This window comes from Rhinoraja longicauda, chromosome 7 (assembly GCF_053455715.1).
Source record: "Rhinoraja longicauda isolate Sanriku21f chromosome 7, sRhiLon1.1, whole genome shotgun sequence".
Lineage (NCBI taxonomy): Eukaryota > Metazoa > Chordata > Chondrichthyes > Rajiformes > Arhynchobatidae > Rhinoraja > Rhinoraja longicauda.
In genome coordinates, this window is record NC_135959.1 from 49580386 (window position 1) to 49604022 (window position 23637).

Here is a 23637-nt window from a genome sequence, read left to right on the forward strand (position 1 = left end):
ACATAGAAGGCGGCCATTTGGCCCATTGAGAGTGTGCCAGCCCTCTTAGCCAGCTCATAAGTTCCATTCCCCACATATTCTTGCAACATACCCTCTCTAACATGCTCATTAATAACCCACTGATTCTCCCACAACTACCTATATTGTCCATAATTTACAACATCCAATGAACCCAAGAGCATGTCATTGGAATGAGGGAGGAAAGCAGAGCAACTGGGGGATGTCCATGAAATCAGAGGGGAAAATACAAACTCCACACACACAAGGGAATACCATTTGTTGACTTAAATATATTTACAAAAGCCAGCACAATGCTACTTCGGTACCACAATATCCAATAATGCAAAGGTTCCCAAATTACATTTATCATTTTATCTAAATGAAACTTAGGTACGGACCTGAAGATAGCAAGCTGTTCACCATCTCAAGGAACTGAGCGTGCACAAACTGGTAGTCCTCCAGGACCAATACAACCTGATGTCCATCAAGACCCGAAAGCTGCATCACCTGGACAAAAAGGCAAGTTTAGTTTCGTTTTTATCAGAAATACTGAAACTAGGTCACCCCATGGCCACATAGAAATCCAAACCAAAACTTCCAATGCCGGGATCATATTTCATGCCCAGAGCAACGTGTTTCCTGGATCCCAAAGCCAAAGTTTAACCATGGAAAAACACAACAAATAAACACTTTGGTAAGAAACCTTTCTTCACAGCATTGGTGTCTAAGATATACAGGCTTAGCTTAAGAGATTGAGAAGGGATTGCAGTGTTGCAGACATTTTATAACAAAAGAGGAATTATGTTCCTCTTTCTTAAAGCAATAAATGTGAAGAAGAAATTGAGGAAAGTACAGACAATGCCATGAATTAAACTCTAATAACAAAAAAAAACACTGGAGAAGTACAATCTATTTTGTATTTTCAATCAAAAGAACTGGAAAAAGATTAGCTTCAATTAAATTAACGGAATCATATTGAAATGGAAGCCATAAGATCAACAAATTTTTTTTCCCCTTGAATGAGAATATTTGATTGCTGCTGACAGTAAGATAAAAGGATATGGATGTCATCATAAAACATTAACATTACACCCGCTTTATAAATGACATCATCTATACTCAGAAGGCACCATTGGATTGATTATTGAACTTTCCAAAGGAGAATGAACAGAAAAGTTAAAAGTTGATAAAAGTTAAAAGTTCAACCTTTGTTTCTATACAATAAATAATTGTTCAATAGTAACACAGAACATATTACACGTCTCTGTGTATTATGATATTGATTCAATGTGCTTAAATGTCAATTGCCTATAATGACTTAAAAACAAATGAGTAGCACCGCAATTGTAAACATACATCAGTCCACATGGTAAGTACAAAATTATTTACATATATTTTCAGACAACATAATGTCTGGTACTTAAATGAATGAATAATATGTCTGTACTTACATGTTTTAAATCATTTTTGAACTGTTTGATCTCATAACCTCTGGAAATCTTTGGTGTAAATAATATTGCTCCGTGCATGTGGCTGACTATACAAGTGACTGTCCTACGACCGACACCACTTTGTCCTGCCAGTAGTAGTGAGCCTCCTGGACAGCTCAGCACTCGGTCTATTCTTGCCATGTAATCCAAAACCTCATGGAAAAGCAAGATATCCATCTCCCTGTTGTCTCTTCCATACTGAACAATGCCCTATTCGAAAAGATCAGAAGGTTAATTGTAAATAAAATTGGATTCTATAGAATCCCAATGTATTACACAACGTGCAGCAGCTAAAAGAGACACTACCTGCATTGAAGTTATATGGACTACTATTAGATTAAATACATCAACAATAAATCTGGGTTGAGGATTTTCAGTTTCTGATTCACCAGTGACTCGTATATATTTATATAATTTTCATCCTATCGGTATGATTTACGAAAAATGTCCATCTGGAAAGCTAAGTGATTATGATGTATAGGAAACACATGAGAATGAAATTAAGAAAGTAAAACTTAATGACGAACCACAGGTTTTCTCTTGTCTCATTTGGTTTGGTTTAAAAATACAGCAAACCAACAGGCCCTTCAGCCCAGAGTCCATGCCAGCAATTGATTAACCAGTCACACTAGTTCTTTGTCATCTCACTTTCTCATTCACTCCCTACACACTAGGGGCAATTCACAGAGGTCAATTAACCTACAAACTCGCACGTCTTTGGGATGTAGGAGGAAGTCAGAGTACCCGGAGAACACCCAAGACGTTGCATGGTGCCCAGAACTGAGCACAATACTCTAAATACTCTGTTCTTTTGTTATGCCTTGCAAAATAAACAACTTCTTATTTTCTTTTACTGTACTCCATTTTCCAACTTGTTATCCACTCATTTAATCTATCAGTATCTCTCTGCAAACTGTTCGCATTCTCCTTGCAACATTTTTTCCCATTGCCAGGTTTTGAAATCTTCCCTAAACTGCCCTCAACACGGTGGTACATTTGAAGGTCACCTGATCTTCAGAGGTTGTTTGCCCATTGGCCATCAATGTTCAGAAAGGTGTTGGGGAAGATTCTGAGGGGCAGGATTTATGTTCATTTGGAAAAGGCAGGGGCTGATTAGCAGTCAGCATGGTTTTGTGCAGGGGAGATCACATCTCGCAAATCAGAATGAGGTATTTGACGAGATAACCAAGCAAATTGATGAAAGTAGAGCAATGGATATGGTTTGCTAGGTCTTTTGACATGAAACCAGATATTCAGCTGGTCCAAAAGGTTAAGGCACAAAGGTTCAGAGGCAAATTGGCAAGTTGGGTCCAAGATTGGCTTGGTAATCAGAGGAAGAGGGTAATGAATATTTAGAATAGCTGGCAGAGGAGGTGTTGGAGCTAGATATATTTACAGTGTTTAAAAGGTGTATAGGGATGGAGTAGAAAAATATGGGCCCAATGCAGGCAAATGGGATTCGTGAGGGTGGGCCTCACTAGTTAGCATGGAAAAGGTGGGACGAAAAAGCCTGTTTCTGGCTGTATGTTTCTATAATTCTATTCTTGTATGGCATTAACGCTTATCCGAAGTTATTTCACAAATATTTACATTTTATATCTCAAACAAAGTGTGAAATTATGCTAAATATTGCATGCCTCCTGCTGTTAACTACAATTTGAGTAACAGAAAAAAAAAAGATAAATTGCTGAGCTGCCCTTTGTCATTCTCTATGGATAACTCTCACCATCTCCATTAGTAGGCAGCACGGTGGCGCAGTGGTAGAGTTGCTGACTTACCGCGCCAGAGACCCGGGTTGGATCCTGACTATGGGTGCTGTCTGCACGGAGTTTGTACGTTCTCCATGCCTGGGTTTTCGCCGGGTGCTCCGGTTTCCTCCCACACTCCAAAGACATACATGTTTGTAGGTTAATTGGCTTCAGTAAAGTTGTAAATTGCCCCTAGTGTTTAGGTTAGTGCTAGTGTACGAGGGATTGCTGGGCAGTGCGGACTTAGTGGGCCGAAGGGCTTGTTTCTGTACTGTATCTCTAAACTAAACTAAACTAAATTAAACTAAACTAAACTACTGTATATCCTGAAACTCATCCTGAATTCCATTTGGTACTGGGTTTCAAATACTCCAAAGACGTACAGGTATGTAGGTTAATTGGCTGGGTAAATGTAAAAAAATTGTCCCTAGTGGGTGTAGGATAGTGTTAATGTACGGGGATCGCTGGGCGGCACGGACTTGGAGGGCCGAAAAGGCCTGTTTCCGGCTGTATATATATGATATGATATGATATGATAGTTGAGTGCCGTCCACAAATCTCGCTCCTGCATATTCACTGCCTTCTTCAAAATCATTAGCATATGTATTATACAAAGTTGCGATCCAAGAAATTGCCTCTGTTGCAACTCACATGCCACAGGTTGCCAAAATGAAAATGACCCTCTTATCTCTATCAGTTGCTTCCTGCCTGTTAGCCAGTCTTCTATCATGCCAATATATTACCACCAACACCACAGGCTCTAATCTTGTGATTTTACTTTAAGTCTAATGTTATTTGCAGGGCCAAATATAATATATCCACTGTCAAGAGTGTGTTATTGCCGTATGTCCCAGGCAGAACAATGAAATTCTTACTTGCAGCAGCACAACAGAATATGTAAACATAGTACACTGTAAAAAAATATTAAACAAAAAAAAGTTCAGTATATATATATACATATATATATATATATGTACTGAACTTTTAAAAATATATACACACACACATACATACACATAAAAACAAACAATCAAACAATAGTGCAAAAAGATAAAACCAAAGACCCCAAATCGATGTAGTTCAGTGCTTATTTGGAGTTTGTAGTGTTTAATAGCTTGATGGCTGAAGGGAAGAAGCTGTTCCTGAACCCGGACGTTACAGTTTTCAGGCTCCTATATGTTCTTCCCACTGGCAGGAGTAAAATGAGTGTGTGGCCAGGGTGGTGTGGGTCTCTGATGATGTTGACAGCCTTTTTGAGGCAGCGACCGGTAAATCCCTTCGAATGGTGGGGAGGTCAGTATCCTTGATGGCTCTTTGTATTAGCCACTCTGTTCGAGACTTCCTCAAAAAATGAATACATTTTTCAGATAGGACTTCTCGTTCATAAAGCAATGTAGGCTCTACTTTATTAGATTAAGACTTCCCAAATGCATTGCTTCTTTAACTATAACATTTTAAAAGTGCTATTCAATAATGAAACTTGCAGTACAAATAGGTTATTGGTAGGGGAAAAAACAGTACCTTTTGGATAACTTCCTTCAAGTCAGAGGAATTTAACTTTCCCAGCATCTTTCCATATGGAGGTAATGGCTGGTCTGGGGCAGTCACTGAACCAACTTCATGCCAAGCTCCCCAAGTTACATAAAATGAATCTTCACACAAAATAAAAATCAGAATTTGTAACATAAACTTATTCTAAAAAAAAATTACTTAAGTATTTAATGTATACATCCCTCCATATGGTACTTGAACTGTGAGTTATTTCCCACAGCAGTAGTATCTAGAATTAAGGGACATAGTTTCAAAATAAGGGTGAAAGTCCTGTTTCACCCACCATTTTAGAAAATACAAAAATACACACAGAAGCCTACAATTTAACAAAGCCTCTTCAAAGTGATGCACAGTTAAAATATTTTATTTCAACACATTGACACATGCAAATATCTATCCTTATTCAAGGCAGAAGTGGTCGTGGACATAAGATGACAACTAAAATCCAATATGATAGAAACAGAAGGAAGCCCTATTGCCCTGAGTTTGAACCACTCTTCAAGTACATTTTCAAGCTGATTGCATGTAATATACTGTACTTTTAAGAACACACATTGGAACATAAGAAACAGCAGCAGGTGTAGATCAATCTCTGGAAATGATCTGTTACTCAATATAACAATGTGCGAAGGAAGGAACTGCAGAAGCTGGTTTAAACCAAAGATAGACACAAAATGCTGTATTAACTCAGCGGGACAGGCAGCATCTCTGGAGAGAACGAATGGGTGACTTTTCGGGTTGAGACCCAGTCTGAAGAAGGGTCACGACCCGAAACATCACCCATTCCTTCTCTCCAGAGATGCTGCCTGTCCCGCTGATTCCTCCAGCTTTTTGTGTCGATAACAATGTGTGATCCATTCTTGGCCTCAACATCACTTTCCCAGTCTTTCTCTTGTGAAAATATCTATCAATCATTGCTCTGAATGTATTAATGACTCTGCCTCCACAGCTCTATTACATAAAGTCTTCCAAAAAGTCATGATCCTCTGAGAGAAGAAATTCCTCCTCATCTCCGTCATAAATGGATGATCCTTTTTCTGAAATGAAGCCCCTTAGTTCTAGATACAACTGAAGAAACTCTGAGCATTCACTCGATCAATTCCCCTCAGAATCTTTTGTGAATCAATAAGATCATCTCTTTTTTTACACTCCAATGAGCAGATAAAACTATAATAATCCAACATCCAACTACTCAGAAATCCTGATAATATTTATTGCAGTCCCTTTCACTTCATGGGGTCTAATTTCCCATAATGCTTCTAACATTCCAAGATCCTACTTCCAATGTTGCCTCTCACACTCCAGGGCCCCAATTCCCACATTCCCTTCCCATTCACCTGGAACCCGGTTCCTAATTTCACCTCCACACCCCTGGACCCCCAGTTCCCTTGACACATTTACCAGCGCTCCAGTTCCGTGCTCCTTTCATCACACCTCGAAAATTTATCAGACGGTAGAACATTCAAAAACAATGAATTGAAAGCGTTGCAGTATTAATGGAAATAATATGCTACAATCTGGAAAATGTCCCAGTCACGCACCATCAAAGACCCAAACGTGCGAGATTTCCGGTGTCTTACATAGACCCAACCCGATCAACTCTATATTCATCTGTCCACTTCTTTATCCCTGGACTCAACCTTCTCTGTTCTCTTTCCAGTGCAAGTATATCTGTCTTTAAACATGGAGTCTAAGACTGTTTACAGCAAAACAGGTGCAATCTTTAATAATCCATAGTATTAGTTCATTCATTCGTTCGTTCACCTTCCTTCCATTAGCTAATTATTTTTGTTCTTTCGTGTTTCTTGTACTAGGACCCCCATATCTACATTTTATAATCTCATTCCATTTAAAAAAAAAAAAATTCTTCCTACCAAAGATGATAATCTCACATTTACCCGCGTTATATTCAATTTGCCATATTGTTTTAGACCTTTGCAGACACGTGTGTACTCCTCACAACTTGATACACCCTTTAGGAACAGTGAAATTCTTTGTTTTTGTTTACAATCCGGTAACATCATACAGCAGACCTCGACACCTAGGCAGTACACAGAGTCACCACGTTTCTGGCGCTGACAAAGGTATAAAAAGTTACATTCTGATCCAGCGATAAGACTTCTAACAGGACAAGTTGATGCTATCACTCTTAATAACCCGAGTACGCAATTAAACACAAAATAAGGGATTGAAGCCAACATTAGTCTCAAATATATTGAAAAAATTAATTGTGACAAAAAAGAATATGAAAGACATCCTAAAAAGCTAAATATATTATAAAACATAAACATAGTTCAACAGATCTATAATTATCCAAATACAGTTCAGTAAATAAGTTGACCTTGAAAATACTTTATTGAGTAGTAACAGTGCATTTGTCCTGAATTTATCTCCATTGCTTTTTCACTACGAATTTACCTAATATTTTAGAAAATTTGCAAAATGTAATTACCCATCATGGTGTCCAGTAAATCTGATCCCCAATCTCCTCGAATAACTGATATTAAAATGTTGTCAAAAATAAGTCGGTTTTTGGATCCTACTAAGCGGTCACGGAACAAACGATGTGCCTCATATGCCACGACTTCAAGAACATGGTCCACTGATTGTTGTGATCCATCTACAAACAATTATCAAAACAATCTCAATTGATGATGAAATGTTAATGGAAAACACATGTAAAATATTGTGGAACAGCTCTGCACAAGACTGCAAGAAAATGCAGAGTTGAGGCTGTAGCCGAGTCCATAACACAGACCCACCATTGACTCCATCTACACTTCACGCTGCCTCGGAAAGATACCCAACATAATCAAAGACTGTCCCACCCGGGCCATTCCTTCTTCTCCCTGCTCCTATTGAGCAGAAGATACAGATGATTAAAAGCTTGCATCACCAGACTCAGGAGCAGCTTCTTCCCCTTCGTTATCAGGGTGCGGAATGCATTGTCCAATTAATCTCGATCCCATTGTGGACATTGGACTTTGTCTCTGGAACAAGTGCATTACTATGCTAAGAACTGTATTCTGCAATTTGTATTTTCCCCCGTGGTATTTGAATTTGGTTTGATTGTATTTATGTATAGTATTATCTGATTTGTTTGAACAGCATGCAAAACAAAGTTTTTCACTGTACCTTGGTACACATGGCAATAATAAACCTAAACCTAAATTTGTGTAGGAAAGAACTGCAGATGCTGGTTTAAATCGAAGATGGGCACAAAATGCTGGAGTAACTCAGCGGAACAGGCAGCAGCTCTACAGAGAAGGAATGGGTGAACTTTCGGGTCGAGATCCTTCTTCAGACTCATTGAATTTATATTCAATGGTAATTGCTAAGATTCATACTGTATTCTGAATATTTGAATGAAAATGCAGACACACATTAAGGAAATATATGAAATGAAGGATAAAATAAAAGTAATAAATGACAAATCAGATAATAGGAGGCGAGGTGCCAGTAAATTTCATGGTATATAATTGTTAGGTCACATAATCCAAGACTTGTAAATCCATACATAACCAAGAACCTGAGGGGCAGCTTTTTTTACACAAAATGTGTTAGGTATATGGAATGAGCTGCCAGAGGAGGTGGTTGAGGCAGGCATTATCGCAAAGTCAAAAAAACAATTGGACAGGTACATGGATAGGACAGGTTTAGAAGGGTATGGGCCAAACGCAGGCACGTAGGACTAGTGTAAATGGGGCATGATGATCGGCATGGACAAGTTAGGCCAAAGGGCCCGTTTCCGTGCTGTATGACTCTATGACACTACGACACTAAAATGAGGCAAAATAAAAAATAGGTATTACTGATTGTCACTAGTCTAAAAAGGTGAATTGAACTCCATCAGCCATTTCTCCGGCCATATCTCCAACTGATCAATATCCTGCTGTTTCCTTTGGCAACCCATTCCTTCTTTCCTGAGGTGCTGCCTGTCCCGCTGAGTTACTCCAGCTTTTTGTGTCTATCCACCATTTTTTTAATGTCGTCTGCAAACTTACTAATCAACCTATCTCCATTTTCATCAAAGTCATTTATATAAACAAAAGTGCCAGTACTGACCCCTGCGAAACAAAATAGGTTACACACCTCCAGTCAGAGAAACACTTTCTACCACTGCCTTGTGCCTTGTGTGGCCAAACAATTTTGAATCCAATCTACCAATTTACCGTGGATCCCATGTGCCTAAACTTCTGGACCACCCTGCCATGAGAGACCTTGTCAAATACCTTATTAAAGTGTTAAGTCCATGTAAGCAACACCACCTCCCTACCTTCATCAATCACCTTTGTTACTTCTGCAAAAAAAAACAATCAAGACATGACCTGCCCCAAACAAAGCCATTCTAATTATCCCTAATAAATTCAAGCTTTTTTAAATGCAAGCAAATCCTGTTCCTAACCCAGCCAGTGAAGCTATTGAGTATAACTCACCCAGCCAGTGAAGCTATTGACTATAACTCACAAGCCTACTATTTGCTGGATTCTCCCTATTGCCATTCTTAGTCAAAGGACCAACAAAAGACACTTTCTAGTCCTCTAGACTTTGTCAAGGCCAGTTCATGCAGTTCTGACAGATGATCTTTGACCTGAAGTAATTAGTTCTACCCACAGATACAATCTGTTCTGCTGAGTATTTCCAGCATCTTGTTTTTATTTTAGGTTTCCAGCATCGGACAGTTTTTTTGATTTTCAAAGCAATATCATTTTCTTCCCAAGTGTCAATGCACTTATGCAGCAAAACCACTGGGTGGCAGTGCATGAACCATATCGAGTTTTTTCTCAGAAATTTATAGCAATTGAGGCGACTTAAGCAGATGAACAAGTATCAAGGTTTCTAATGAGAGCTAATCCCTGGCATGAGAGCTAATCCCTTCTCATACGCTATACAAGGAGGAAGAGACCTGGTAGGCATATTGCTTCTGCCTGCTACTGCCACAGACCACATGAAGGATCTCCACCCAAAATGTCTTATTTCCTGACACAGATGCTGCCTGATCCACTAACCTCATCCAACAACTCTCTTTTTCTTTGCTAGATTCCAGCATTTCTTGTCCCTCTCTGATAATCATTTTGTTGATGATTACAGAATTGAAATATTCAATTCACAATCAAGTTGGAAAGAGACAAAAAGTAGAAAATAAGACGAATTTGAACTAAAAAAGGGTCTTACCTCCGGCAAGGTCATATCGAAATAGCCCAAGTACCCATTGAGTAAGAATGCAAGGAGTAAAGAGGTAGTGTCCATTGTCATCCACTGTAAACTTTATTCGAACCTGCATTGAACAGAAGAACGTTTATTAATGAGATCGAAAATGAAAACAATTTTAATGCAACAACCCATTTTTTTAAGTGTCCTTACCAACCTGACAGCTGTTTCAACAGTTCAAAACAATTTTCAATCAGAGTTACACAATGCATTTGCCAGTGGCCAAAATGACTTTCAACTGGAATGTACCATGATAATAATCTGAAGAAGGGCCTTGACCCAAAATGTCATCTATCCTTGTTCTCCAGGGACAGGGCCTGGCCTGCCGAGTTATTCCAGCAGTAAACCATCATCTTTCTCCGTAAAGAAATGTCAGCATTTGTCAGCATGCCAACATTTGTCAGGATTTTTCTTTGTAAACTAGCATCTGCAGTTCCTTGTTTCTACATAATAATTTCCAAATTTTCTCTGTAAAGTTTTGCAGAATAAGAATACAATTTTAATATTCAAGCCTAATATTGCCAACAGCCTGTTTCGTCCCTTTCTTATTTGGTTTGTTTTTAGACTGTTTTCTTTGTATGTTTTAGTGTATCTTTAGTTTTGTATTATGTGGGGGGTGGGGGGGGGGGGGTGGGGGGAAACTTTTCCCTCGATGGAAATGCGACTTTTTCCGTATTGTATCTCCATCCGCACTGCGGCCTAACATCATGGAGCTGGCAGTCCCTGTTAGGGATTGACTTCGGGAGTTCTAACCGTAGGAGCTTTGACCCCCCGATCGGAGGAGCCTTGATCGCCCCATTGCGGGGGCTTCCATCGCCGACTGGGGGAGCTTAAATCACCCCAACTGCGGATGGTTCCATCGCCCCGACCGCAGGAGAAAAGGAGGAAGCAGGTGAAAGTTATTCACCTTCCATCACAGTGGGGAATGTGAGGTCGCCGAAAAACAAGATGGACGTGCTGCCTGCGCTGGTGGGGACTCGGAGGGAGGGCCGTGAGTGCAGTGAACTTGGTGTTTGCGGGAACATTGTGCCATGAGAACATCCTGGAGTCTGATGCGAGTGTGGGCGGCTTTCTGACTGTTCGGGCAGACAGGGACTGCAGAGAGAATGACAGCGGTCGGTACAACTCTGGTCACATCACAGTGAAGGAGCGTGTGTGTGGCCCAGACATTAAACTGATGGCTAATGGCTGTGGGTCTCCGCTTATGCTGCTGTGCCCTAGGGATTTTCACACGCTGCTGTCGTGGCTGTTTATGTTTACATTTTTATGTATTTTGTTGCTTTTTTGGTATGACTGTATGGTAAATCAAATTTCACTGTACCTCGGTACATGTGACCATAAAGGACCATTGAACCATTGAATATTGTTAAGAAAAAAACTCAGGGAAAGAACTTTACATAAAGTCTTTCACTCAAATTAGTATTTTTGAAAAGAAGTCCAGCACCATATAAGTGACAACTTCTCCCAATATCCAACCTCCAGCACCAAAGAAGACAAGGACAAGTGCATGGGAACAGAACCACATGCAGTCTTCGACACACCGGCCTATCTCGGGCCTAACGATTTTGATCCTGCTGTTGAACACTCTAAGTACTTCACTACACTTTTAATGCCATTTTATAAAACTGTGTATCGAAGATGAAAAATGGAATGATGTATTTTAGTTTACTGGTCTTAAAACTAACCGTTTTCATGTTTCTTGCAACCAATGACAAATGTTTATCTTATTTTCTAACAGTCTGAAGAAGGGTCTCAACCCGAAACGTCACCTATTCCTTTTCTCCAGAGCCGGACCCGCTAAGTACTCCAGCATTTTGGGTCTATCTTTGGTGTAAACCAACATCTGCAGTTTCTTCCTCAACAAAGCAGCCTCTGTATTTGTGACAGATCAGGAATTGCAATCACCTTCAGTTCCACCAACAAACTCTGGAGAATTTCCTCACATTGGCCGAATTTACAGGTACTAGGTAGCAGCAGGAAAAGGTGCGTGAAAGTCCATCTGCTTTAGGATTTTGATGTTTCTATGCCCAAGAAAACCTCAGGTCTGGGAGTATCAATTGATCTGTTATGTTTTCTGATTTTTGGCTGGACTTTTAACTTGTAAATGGGGTCTACCATCATAACCACGAATACAGTTCTGAAGAAATATCATCAGCCTTCAAAGTTAACTCTCTCCACCAATGCTGCCGAACCCGCTGGGCATTTCTTGCTGTTTCTACCTTTTATCTACCACCCCTACCTTTGCTGGATGTCCATAAACAGTAATCAACATTACTTTGGCACTAACAGAAAAAAAACATATAATATTTTGTTAGTGGTGCTGTATCTGGTTATGGTCGTTCCTGTTTGGGCAAGCTATCACATTCCTCAGAGGCAGAGAAGGTGGCAGATTAATATAGGAACAGAAATACACCATGGCCTGGTGAAAGATGTGAGCACTCAGTCTGTTATTCAATAACTTTGCCATCATCGCATACCCTTCTCGGTGCTAATGTCACACCATTTTTAATGAAACAATAAATGAAATTTAGTATGAAGTATACCGGAGATATCAAGTTCAACATACCTGTTCATAAACTTGTACCAGTGAGCTGCCCAGCTGATGTATTCTGGTAATACTCCCCCATATAGGATGTTTTTTTAGATTCTTATGCAGCACAGGCTGTAAATAAGCACAGTATATTGCCTGCAGTTGCTCTCTATCGGGATAGCTGAAATCACAGATTAAGAATGAATATTTCTCAACAAGAGGAATGTGACTTTACCACCATTTTGCACTTTCCGTACGATAACTCAGGGATGAATTTCACCATCCACCCACTCTCCCACGCTTCTGGCACATCACAGGCAGGCAGGCAGTTAATTACACCTGTAACTACTGACAGTCTTTCAGACACCCATACCCTTTTAATGTTCATTGCCGAGGCTGGGATAAATGGGATCTGAATTTTTTTTTAAATCAAAACCCTACATAATAAACAACATACCCACTCTATAATACTTTAATTTACACTTGCTTTATGCCTGCCAGCAAAAGCTAATGGCAAGGCTGTAGATGAACTGGTGAGGTGGTAGAAAAGGAAGCTCCAAGCTGCAAATTAGTCGACGGCCGCACAGGGGTCGGCTGCCTGCCCCTTTTCTGGGCTTACGTCCGTGCTCACGTGTCCCTGGAGAGGGAACACGCGGTGTCCACGGGGGCGCTGGAGGCCTTCCGCGAACGCTGGTCGCCACGGGAGGTCGAATGTATTATTGACAAAGTTGGTGGAATTTGATAACTGTTTTGTTTGTAAACTGCCAATATGGGCAGCTTTTGATTTGATCGTGTTACTACTTTGTATGTTTGTTTTGTTTTGGAATAATATTTTTTTTTTTTAAAGCTGCATATTACTGGTCACAGGACCTTTTGTCAGTCATGTTTCTTGCACAGCACCTATACTTTTGCTTCCTTGTGATCATTTAGAATGGTATTTCTTCATCTTAAGGGTACTCTTCTTGCTTTTTTCTTGTAACCATTCGATGACTTGAAGGAGCACAGTCTCTCAGAATACATTATGTGCGTTTGTGTGACCACACCCAGTGCATTGCATTTACAATCCACCATGCTGAAATGCCTTTACTGAACTCACAAATAACTTGACCATAGGAGATGGACATTGTAATACTTACTTGATTGTACAGATCCTGACAATGGATGTAAATCTTGTCGTTAGGGCATGCCGTCCCATTGCACCGCCGACTGACATCGAAGACACAATCTGAATATGTTCCAATCCAACCCATTCCAAATTCTCATCATAAAATCCATGATAAGTCAATACCTTTGGATTTTTTTAATTCAAGAAAAACAAAGGAGATAGAAGTTCATAATCTAATTAGATAACCACCAATCTATTGTTAAGGGTTGAATAAGTATGATGATTATTCAAGCATAAAACCCCCAAATTTTACATTTTTAAAAGACTCGTATAGCCCTTGTGCTTCCAAATTAAACCAGGGAGCACATTCTGTTATATATATGCTAAGTCCTACACTTTCCCTAATGACAAGTTCCCAATTTAAGCCATACTTTAGGAGGAAGTCAAGGATGGAGCTTTTTTTTTTCCAAATCAGAAAAAATCTGAATAATTAATTCTAATCTGGTCGCAATTCTTGTAGATCCGAACAATTATGCATTGCAGAGGCATCAAAATCTATTTACTAATTACAAATTGTTAATTTGCCATCCAAATAGTTCAGACTTTTTCGTCTCTGGTGTTCCTCGGGATTGAAGTTAATTCACAATCTACCGGATATGGAAGCAATTTAAAGATGGAATAAACCGAATGAATAAAAGTAACAAGGACAATAATACCATGTCAAATAGTACAGTTCAATAAAATTCTCCCAATTAGGATCACCAATCATAGCTCGGTAGGGTTTCATGAAAATAATTTTAACAGTTAAACATCATAAAACATTTAAGTAATATACTGCAAAGTTCAATAAAACCAAACATACAAAACAGCTGAAGTAAAAATTACACATAATGATTGAATCCAATAATCTTCTAACCTGTTGTAGAAAGGCAATAACACTGCTGGTCCCCCACTTGTCTGGCTTGGGTAGGTTAATATCTTTCAAGTACAATACCAGATGTTCACAATCCCTGGGCCGGTATACACGACCAGTGTTGGAACTAATAACCATGCAGGTCTGACTCAATTTTTGTAGAATATGTCGAGGTGAGGTCTGTGCACTGCAGTGAACTGTTGCAATCTGAGTGGATCTGAGCTGAGAGAAAGCATAACGAAGAAGCATCCTGAAAATGAAAATAAAACCATTAAAATAATTCTGTTCATCTGAGAATTATTCCAATCCAATCTGAAAATCATTTTTTTGATCAGAAGCAAATAATCTTGCATTTAAGATGATCATCAGACAGTCCTTTCGAATCATAGTGCATACAGCAAGGAAATAGGCCCTTTGGCCCAACTCATCCAAGCCGATCAACATGCTCCATATAAGCTAGTCCCATTTGCCCGTGTTTGGCCCATATCCCTCTAAACTTTTCCTATCTATATGCAGGTTAAGAAACAAAAGGTTTCGCATCAGAACTTCGAGTCTTATTTTCCATTTGGAGTATTTATTACTCAGCCAAAATGTTTTTCAAAAATATATATAATTCATTACTTTTTTAGGATTAAATAACCAGTATAATAGTATTCCAATTTTCAACTTGGAAAGATATCATGGACTGGACATAAAATAATAAAACAGATAATAAAATTCCTTTGGTTTATATTTGGAGAAGTAATACGATTGTACAAAACACTTATTTGACCATATCTAAAGCACCTGGAGCAGTTCTGGGCACCCACACCTTCTGAACAACATATTGCCCACAGAAGGAGTACAATGTAGCTTTATTACATTAACATTAACAATTCACTGGGTTTAATTACATCAATAAGGAATTAAAGGGATATGGGCCAAATGTGGGTAGGTGGGACTAGTGTAGATGGGACTCCTTAGTTGACGTGGGCAAGCTGGGCAGAAGGGCACGTGTCTGTGCTGTATGATTCTATGACTCTATGAGAAGTTCATGAGAAGGTTATCAAATAAATTGAATAAAGTTATCAAGATATTGAAAAGAACTGAAAAGGTAAGATGTCCCTGATCTTCAGAATTTGAAAACAATTAAAAACGTCTTAAATAATTGAAGAAAGTTTGATATTTTTAAAAAAATCATTTTAATTCTTTAAAAATAAACCAATAAATTTTTTAAATGCAATTCGTCTTAGTCTAAGACTTTCTTTCTTTTAGTCCTATAAGTCCAGTCAAATGAATGTGTGAATGGATCAGTGCTTGGGTTCAATCTGAACAGGATATGAGAAGATTTCTCCAGTATTAATGCTAGGTCATCTCACTCAGATACAACTCTTCTGCTGGGGAGTCCAAGAGCAGGGAGGCTGCCAGCAATTACATTAAGAAACATCAGCAGTTCTTTTCAGAAGTGGCTGCAAATGTCATTAAAATGTTGATATTCATAGGGGCCTGGGTGAATCATCTTATGTTAACATGAATCATTGAACATGACACAAATTATTCCAGGTTAAAATATTGGTTCAACAGGAAATTAGAAATTCAAATGGGATGTGAGATTTTATTTCAAAATGATTTGAGTACACGAGTATAGATTCCTTGCTCCATTTATAGAGAGCCTTGGTGAGACTGCATCTGGAATATTGTTACATTTCTGGTCTTCCTTCCTACATTATCCCATTTAAATAATTCAAAATTAATAAGGGTTTTACAGGAGAGATGTTTCCCCTAACCGGGTTACCTAAAAATAGAGGTCACAATATCAAAATGAGGGGATGGCTATTTAGGCCAGAGATAAAGAAATATTTCTGCTCCCTGATGATAGCAAGTCTTGGTATTATCTACCCGTGAGTGTGGAAGCACAATTTGCTGAGTGACCCCAAGATAGAGATCAATAGATGTGTCAACATTAGGGGAATCAAAAGAATAATGGATAGCGCAGGAAAGTGGAACTGAAGTAAAGGAACTCTGCATCCAGCACATGTACATGATGTGTACAGCTGAATTCCCCTTTGAAGAAGATAGTTTGCATCAAGCATTGGCATTGACAGATACAAAGATAGGAAAAGTTCCTTCTTCCCTATATTCATGATACATTTTAATCTAATCACAGAAGAGCTCACAATGCAAACTATTACCTTCCAACAATCAATAAATCAAAATGCAGTTAAGATGCTACATTTCTCATTATTAAGTCAAGTCAAGTCAAGTCAATTTTATTTGAATAGCACATTTAAAAACAACCCACGTTGACCAAAGTGCTGTGCATCAGTTCAGGTACTAAGAACGAACATACAATGGCACACAAACATAACAGCACATACATAAACAGTTCACAGCACCCCCTCAGAGGGCCACAAACGCTAGGGAGTAGAAATAGGTTTTGAGCCTGGACTTAAAGGAGTCGATGGAGGGGGCAGTTCTAATGGGGAGAGGGATGCTGTTCCACAGTCTACGAGCTGCAACCGCAAAAGCGCGGTCACCCCTGAGCTTAAGCCTAGACCGCGGGATAGTCAGTAGCCCCAAGTCGGCCAACCAGAGGGACCTGGAGATAGAGTGGTGGGTTAGAAGATTTTTGATATGGGGGGGGGGGGGCTTAAGTCTTACCCTTTTCCGCATCCTTCAGGTCCTACCAGTATGAATGGTTGATTGTTGTTAGAATTTAACCAGGGCTTAAAATAATCGAGACCTCTTTGCATGTCAGGAGTTCGGATGACGGGAAGTTTTTGAGGGTTATTGAAATCATCAATTGTCAGGTTCTCTGGTTTCTCCATCTGGTATGCCATAAGGCGTCCACTCTGATGATCATAATATGTGTCAAGACATTGGCGCGGATCAGGTGGTGATTCTCTTGCCCAGTTTAAAACCTGTTCAAATGAATTTTTAAACACATTAGGATGTATATAGCTTCCCAACAATATTTGTTTATAGTGATGATGGATTATTGGCATTGAATTAGCTGATTGTTGGAATAAAATGTCTTTGGACTACTAATTTATTTGATTAGTACGTAATCCACAGAAGTTTTTAGTGCATTTTCATAACATTAAGCATTCTTTCTTCTGTCACTTCCCAGTTTCTATGTCAAGGGAGCAAAACCACAGCTGAAGATAATGATTAAGAAAAATCTCTGATTCAACCTTTCTGGTCCTATTGCAATGATTTATTTGTTTTATCCAATTCAAACTTTTGGACAATACTTTTCAGGACATAGGAGCTAGAGAATGTTGTATAATCCCACAACCACATATGCCCTGTCATTGGATCATGGCAGATCATAGAGTCATACAGTATGGAAATTGGCCCATCGGCCCAACTTGTCCACCCCGACCAATATACCCCATCTTCACTAGAACCACCTACCTGCCTGTGTTTGGCCCATACCCCTCTACATTTATCCTATTCCATGTACCTGATTAAATGTTTCTTAAACGTTACGATAGTACCTGCTTTTTATCATTTTATATATTTCATTCCTATAATTCTCTATATATTCCCCCAAACATTCTCAAAATCATTCTTTTTGCTGGTTACATTATGTATGTAAATGAAATTAACTGATTACATATGAAGGTTTAGGCATAAATAATGATGGGAGTGAGGAGTGAGTGAACTAACTAATGGAATCTATCCAATGTATACTCTGGATTTCCTTTACCAATTACTAAAATTTGGGGTCTTCATGATAGTTAATTTTTGAAACCGTTAATAGCATGTATTGTAAATTTCTGATCTGCTGTACAACATGCACATACCTCCTTAGAAAATTCTTGTCGAGATTTCATGTCAAGATTACCACCAAGACCTCTAATTAAACTAATTATGAACTGTCCACGATCCATACATCCATGAAGATGAGAAAGACCATTCAAAATCGTTCCAACAAGACTTGTTTCCACCACAAAGTCATTCTGAGAAGAAAAAGACAAATCTTACAAAATAAAAATATACAAGTTATAACTCTCTTGACTTCATTTTAATATTTATTCTGCATTTACAAGCCAAATATTCAATCTCATTGACAAGTGTTATTGATATCAAATAGATATTTGAAAATTTCACAGAAAGATTTGCATTAATAGTCCATTAAATTTGGTACTATTTAAGAAATGTACAAAATACCTCAAGAATATCACAGCGCCAAGAAGTGAGTGTAAGAAAAGGATTAAGTTGTAACATGTGTAAGAAGGAACTGCAGATGCTGGGTTAAACTGAAGATAGACGCAAAAAGCTGGAGTAACTCAGCGGGACAGGCAGCATCTCTGGAGAGAAGGAATGGGTGATGTTTCGGGTCGAGACCCTTCTTCGGAAGTTGTAATAAGTTGAGTAAGGATTCCTTGGACGGAAAAGTTAAAAGAGATAGTACGAGAAATAGAGGGTGACTAGAGAATGGCTACGGAGCTACATTAGAATCTAGCCAAAAGGAGGGAGTGTGAATATTCTGTAGTGAACTTGTGTAACCGCAGTGCAGCTGTATTATGCAAAGGTTGTTAACCGCTGCATGGTGCTGATACGGGTGCAACCAAGAAAGAAGTTAACAGGTTAAAGTATATCTTGCAATGTTCTGGCTTGTACATACGCAAGTGTATAAAACAGCCTGGAGAGTGCTCAGTGGTTGGGACAGCCCTCAGACTGGGTCACAACTGGTGCCAAGGGAAAACTGCGAGCCGTGTTACAGACAGAGACGCCTGCCACTGACTGGGAATCCATCAGGTATTGTTATATTCATGCCTTGTCCACGATAAAGGTTGCATTGATCTATAGCTTGTTTGCGTGGTCTCTGATTCCGAAACCAAACAATTTCATTCACAACTACTAGAATAGGTGTTGCTCGTTGCATTACATGCAAGTAAAATAATGTATATTGTGCTCGTGTTTGGCAAGTATTTGCTTTGTTAGTGAATTAAGTGAATTCAGTGAATAAGGAATCGAGGGATATGGGGAAAAAGCAGGAACAGGGTACTGATTCTGCATGATCAGCCATGATCATATTGAATGGCGGTGCTGGCTCGAAGGGCCTACTCCTGCACCTATTTTCTATGTTTCTATGTATTGTTGGTTCAATGAATGAAGGTATTTTGTAAATTAAAATACACTAAACTGTGGAAAGGAGTTATTTTTCAAAATAAACTCAAAGGAGATACTATTTTTTGTGGGTGAATAGTTATTAAGGAAGCAAATGTGAGGTTATGCAATGTGTATTGAGGTATTTGGATCATGAACAATTTATTATCTTTGAACTCTAGGAATCTCCAGGACACACTCTCGTGATCATTTCCAGTCCTAACATTGTGGTGTTCCCAAGAATTAGCAACACTAGAACAAGATTATAGACACTTTGTATGTCATCAATTTCTTGATGGGTGGATATCCCACAACTGAGTGCACATTCAAGATAAAAGTTCAAGAGTCAAGTGTGTTTTATTGTCATATGTCCCAGAACGGAACAATGAAATTCTTGCAGCATTGTACTTCAAGCATTCTTTCTTGCAGCATTGTAAACATGCAAATCCATTGCAAATTCTAAATATTGCCCAGCATCTGAAAAACACAAGTTGTTATCGTTCTGTGGATACCAATACTTTTTCACACGCAGTGGGGAAAGTTAATTTGTTCACTTTTATGGCACCAAGGGGAAAAATCCAATGCTGTCTAAACAAGGTACTGTACTCTCCCCCAAGATTCATAGCTGGTGACCGCTGGACTCATTTCCTTCCAGTGTGCTCCTGGACACAGCCTACATCTGGCAACCCAGTTGCCAGCAGAGCACAGCATATTGCAGGGCAGGCCTTCTCTCAGCTGCCCTAACAAATTGTATTTGACAGCCAGTGAGACCCTGTCTTCAGACTCACTATCACAGCTGCTACTGATTCTGAATGTTTCTAAAGATTTTGCACCCGCATTAAAGATCTCTCTGCACCTATCAAAAACATGTTAGAAATACAGACTTAAAAACAATCTAAAAAATTATAACCGACTGAACAATCTACCAACTTCATTCATGCCACCCAATTTATCCTATTCATTTTAATGGAATCACTGCACTGGTGTAAGGTTTAACCTGACACAGGCTGAGTGAACAGATTTCTTAGACTGAGTGGTAGGAATACTTGATGTTCCATTAAAATCAAAGCTGTGGCTCAGTTTACATTATGGGCTTATTTGCTGCAGATCCTTCTTCTACATCACAGCATCGTTATCATCTAAGAATACTTGTGAAGCAACTTTTCCATCAAGAATTTAGTTTCTACTAGACCAAGTGGTTGGGACAAACCTCTCCTGCAATGGTGCAGCACCCTCTCCTCCCCCCCTCCCCCTCTCCCTCTCCCCCCCTCCCCCTCTCCCCCCCCCCCCTCCCCACCCTCCCCTCCCCCTCCCTCTTCCTCTCTCCCTCCCCCCCCCTCCCTTCCACCCTCCCCTCCCTCCACCCCCCGTCCACTCCCCCTCCCCCCTTCCCTTCCCTTCCCCACCCGCCTTCCCCTCCCCCCCACTCCATCCCCCTCAACCCCCCTTATCCTCCCCCCCTCCCCACCCCCTCCCTCACTGGGAGATAGATTTAAACTTTAAAATGTGAATAATTTGAAAAACATAACACCGATTTCAATGAAACCTCTTCCATTCGCACCAATGAGGCGATGGTCAGTAAGGTGGGCCTAAAATTGTCGCGCTATCGTGTACAATTCTGGCTGTAGTTCAGGAACAAACAAACAAACAAACGAGAGTTTTAGTATATAAATAATGGTCACTCACTTGTTTCAAAACCCAGTTCAAACTCTTCTCAAAGTAGTCTCCTATCCAGTTTTCAAGATTGCTCCGGCATTCATCTGCCTGGTTACGCAGCCAAGATTTCACCAAAGAATTTACATCTGTATCTTCGTCACTAAGGATCAGAAACAAGAGATACTTTACGGTATATTTAAAGATATCAACTTTTTCCTTTTTATTTTACTACAGCATTCATAAGTTCTAAATTTTGTTGAAACCTCGCATATATATCAATACTTTCAGTCAAATGTGTCATGGAAATAGTGATATTCTTTAGTAATTGACTAAAAGACCTTTTAACAGACAAGTATAAACAATGAGGAATGGTTCATTGATACAAAGTGCTGGAGTAACTCAGGGGGTCAGGCAGCATCTTTGGAGAAACGGAATATGTGACGTTTCGAGTCAGGAAGGGTTCCGACCTGAAACGTCACCTATTCTTTTTCTCCAAAGATGCTGCCTGACCCGCTGAGTTACTCCAACACTTTATGTCTATCTTCGGAATAAACCAGTATCTGTAGTTCCTTCCTACACATAGTGTAATGAAACGAATAGCTGACATTTTAAGTCGGGACACTTCTTTAGACTTCTTTCCAGTGAAGCAGGACCTGAAGCATCGTCGCCCCATTGCCCTTCACAAATGCTGCTTGACCCACTGAGTTTCCTCAGCAATTAGTTTTTTGCACAATGGAAGGTTTGGGGGTTTTGAAGTTAATATATAAATACAAGTTCCCATATTTGTTTAAATTGTTTTTATGTGGGTACCAACCGTAATAACTTTAATATATGGGATGTTCAACAAATCTTGCAGCTGATTCTACTGGACACTGGAAAAAGTATTTGAAACTGCATGGATTCTGCTTACAAGACAGTAAATGGAACAGTCTAGGTTGAAAAGAGCAGCTAAGTTTACTCACCTCAGGAAAATCATGCCCATTCTGGATATTGTAGCAGGAGAGGCACAGCTGAGGTCATGAGTTTCAAACACAAAATTAACGTTTGGCCCAAACTGAATTCTTTCTCCACTTGGCATGGTGAGCAGTCGATTGTCATCTAAGACTGAGTTTAAGGATTCAATCCACTCAGGATCAATGTCCCCATCACAGATAATCCAAGAGTGGACCTCTAAAGAGAAACACAGTACAATGTTCAGCGTAGTTCAGGAGGTAATTCCACGCAGCAAAGAACCACATATAGTTGAGAATGCTGTTGAGTGCAACAGGGAAACATCGAATACAAAATATAATTATTTCAATTATTTCAAAATCAATTCACCAAAGTAGTTGCTGAATGTTAAGAGAATGGAGATTCGACTTTCTGCTGCGAAGTTGGGGCAGCACAGTGACGCAGCGGTAGAGTTGCTGCCTTACAGTGTCAGAGATCCGGGTTCAATCCTGATTACGGGTACTGTCCTTATATTACCCCGTGACCTCGTGGGTTTTCTCCAGGTGCTCTGGTTTGCTCCCACTCCAAAGATGTACAGGTTTGTAGGTTAATTGGCTTTGGTCAAAATTGGAAATTGTCCCTAGTGTGTAGGATAGTGCTAGCGTATGGGGATCACTGGTCGGCGCAGACTCGGTGAGCTGAAGGGTCTGTTTCCGCTCTGTATCTCTCTTCAACTTTCCAAGTTCTCAGCTCTCCTAAACTCTCAACTCCTTCCCAACCTCGTATGTAAGATTCTGAATGGAGCCTGGGGACATTTAACATTCCACTGGTTAGGGAACTGGACTGAGTAAACATAGTCTAGCTGGTGATTGGTTTGTCAAAACAAAAAAAGTCATTGATTAGCAATACTCACTGATGATAGCCATGTACTGGGAAACAAAGATTCTATACCAGGAGATTGGTGCTGAAGCAGTTTGATAGTTCATGATAAGTATTTGGCTGTCACTACCCTGGGAATGTGTAAAGGGATAACGAAGCTTTACTCCATATTTAGCAAAAAACAAACTGTTGGAGGATCTTCAGTCTTTTTTTAAACTCTACTTTATCCAAGTGCTTCCCAAGCTTGAGATCAATCATAAAACAGTATTGAGCGGCTTTAATCCATGCGGTTTTCCTCATGGGCATAGCTATATAGCATTTCCCCAGTGGTATATCAGGGCAGGACAGGGGCATGGAAGTTATTGTTGCTGCCTCTGAGCTCCATGGGGACAGCTTCAATCCTGATCTGGTTTTCTGGCATGCTCCCCTCAATTCCCAAAGACATGCCAGTGAGTTAATTGACTACTTTAAATTAGCCTGACTGTTGTTGGATGGCTGGAGAATTAGCGGCAAATTGATGGGTGTGT

At 39.6% G+C, this 23637-nt stretch overlaps 1 protein-coding gene across 2 annotated transcripts in view; it reads right to left on the reverse strand.

Annotated features, from left to right (window-relative positions):
* Positions 1-23637, reverse strand: part of dync2h1 (dynein cytoplasmic 2 heavy chain 1) — a 310791-nt gene that overhangs the window by 202984 nt on the left and 84170 nt on the right. For both annotated transcript variants that reach the window (XM_078402527.1, XM_078402526.1), the window contains exons 40-51: positions 22264-22471; positions 21332-21461; positions 18337-18492; positions 17189-17448; positions 14552-14798; positions 13667-13818; positions 12567-12711; positions 9965-10067; positions 7242-7409; positions 4760-4890; positions 1452-1700; positions 399-507 (exon numbers count right to left, since the gene is read on the reverse strand). In XM_078402527.1, the coding sequence (XP_078258653.1) occupies positions 399-507; positions 1452-1700; positions 4760-4890; positions 7242-7409; positions 9965-10067; positions 12567-12711; positions 13667-13818; positions 14552-14798; positions 17189-17448; positions 18337-18492; positions 21332-21461; positions 22264-22471 (2058 nt within the window). The remainder of the gene's footprint in view (positions 1-398; positions 508-1451; positions 1701-4759; positions 4891-7241; positions 7410-9964; positions 10068-12566; positions 12712-13666; positions 13819-14551; positions 14799-17188; positions 17449-18336; positions 18493-21331; positions 21462-22263; positions 22472-23637) is intronic.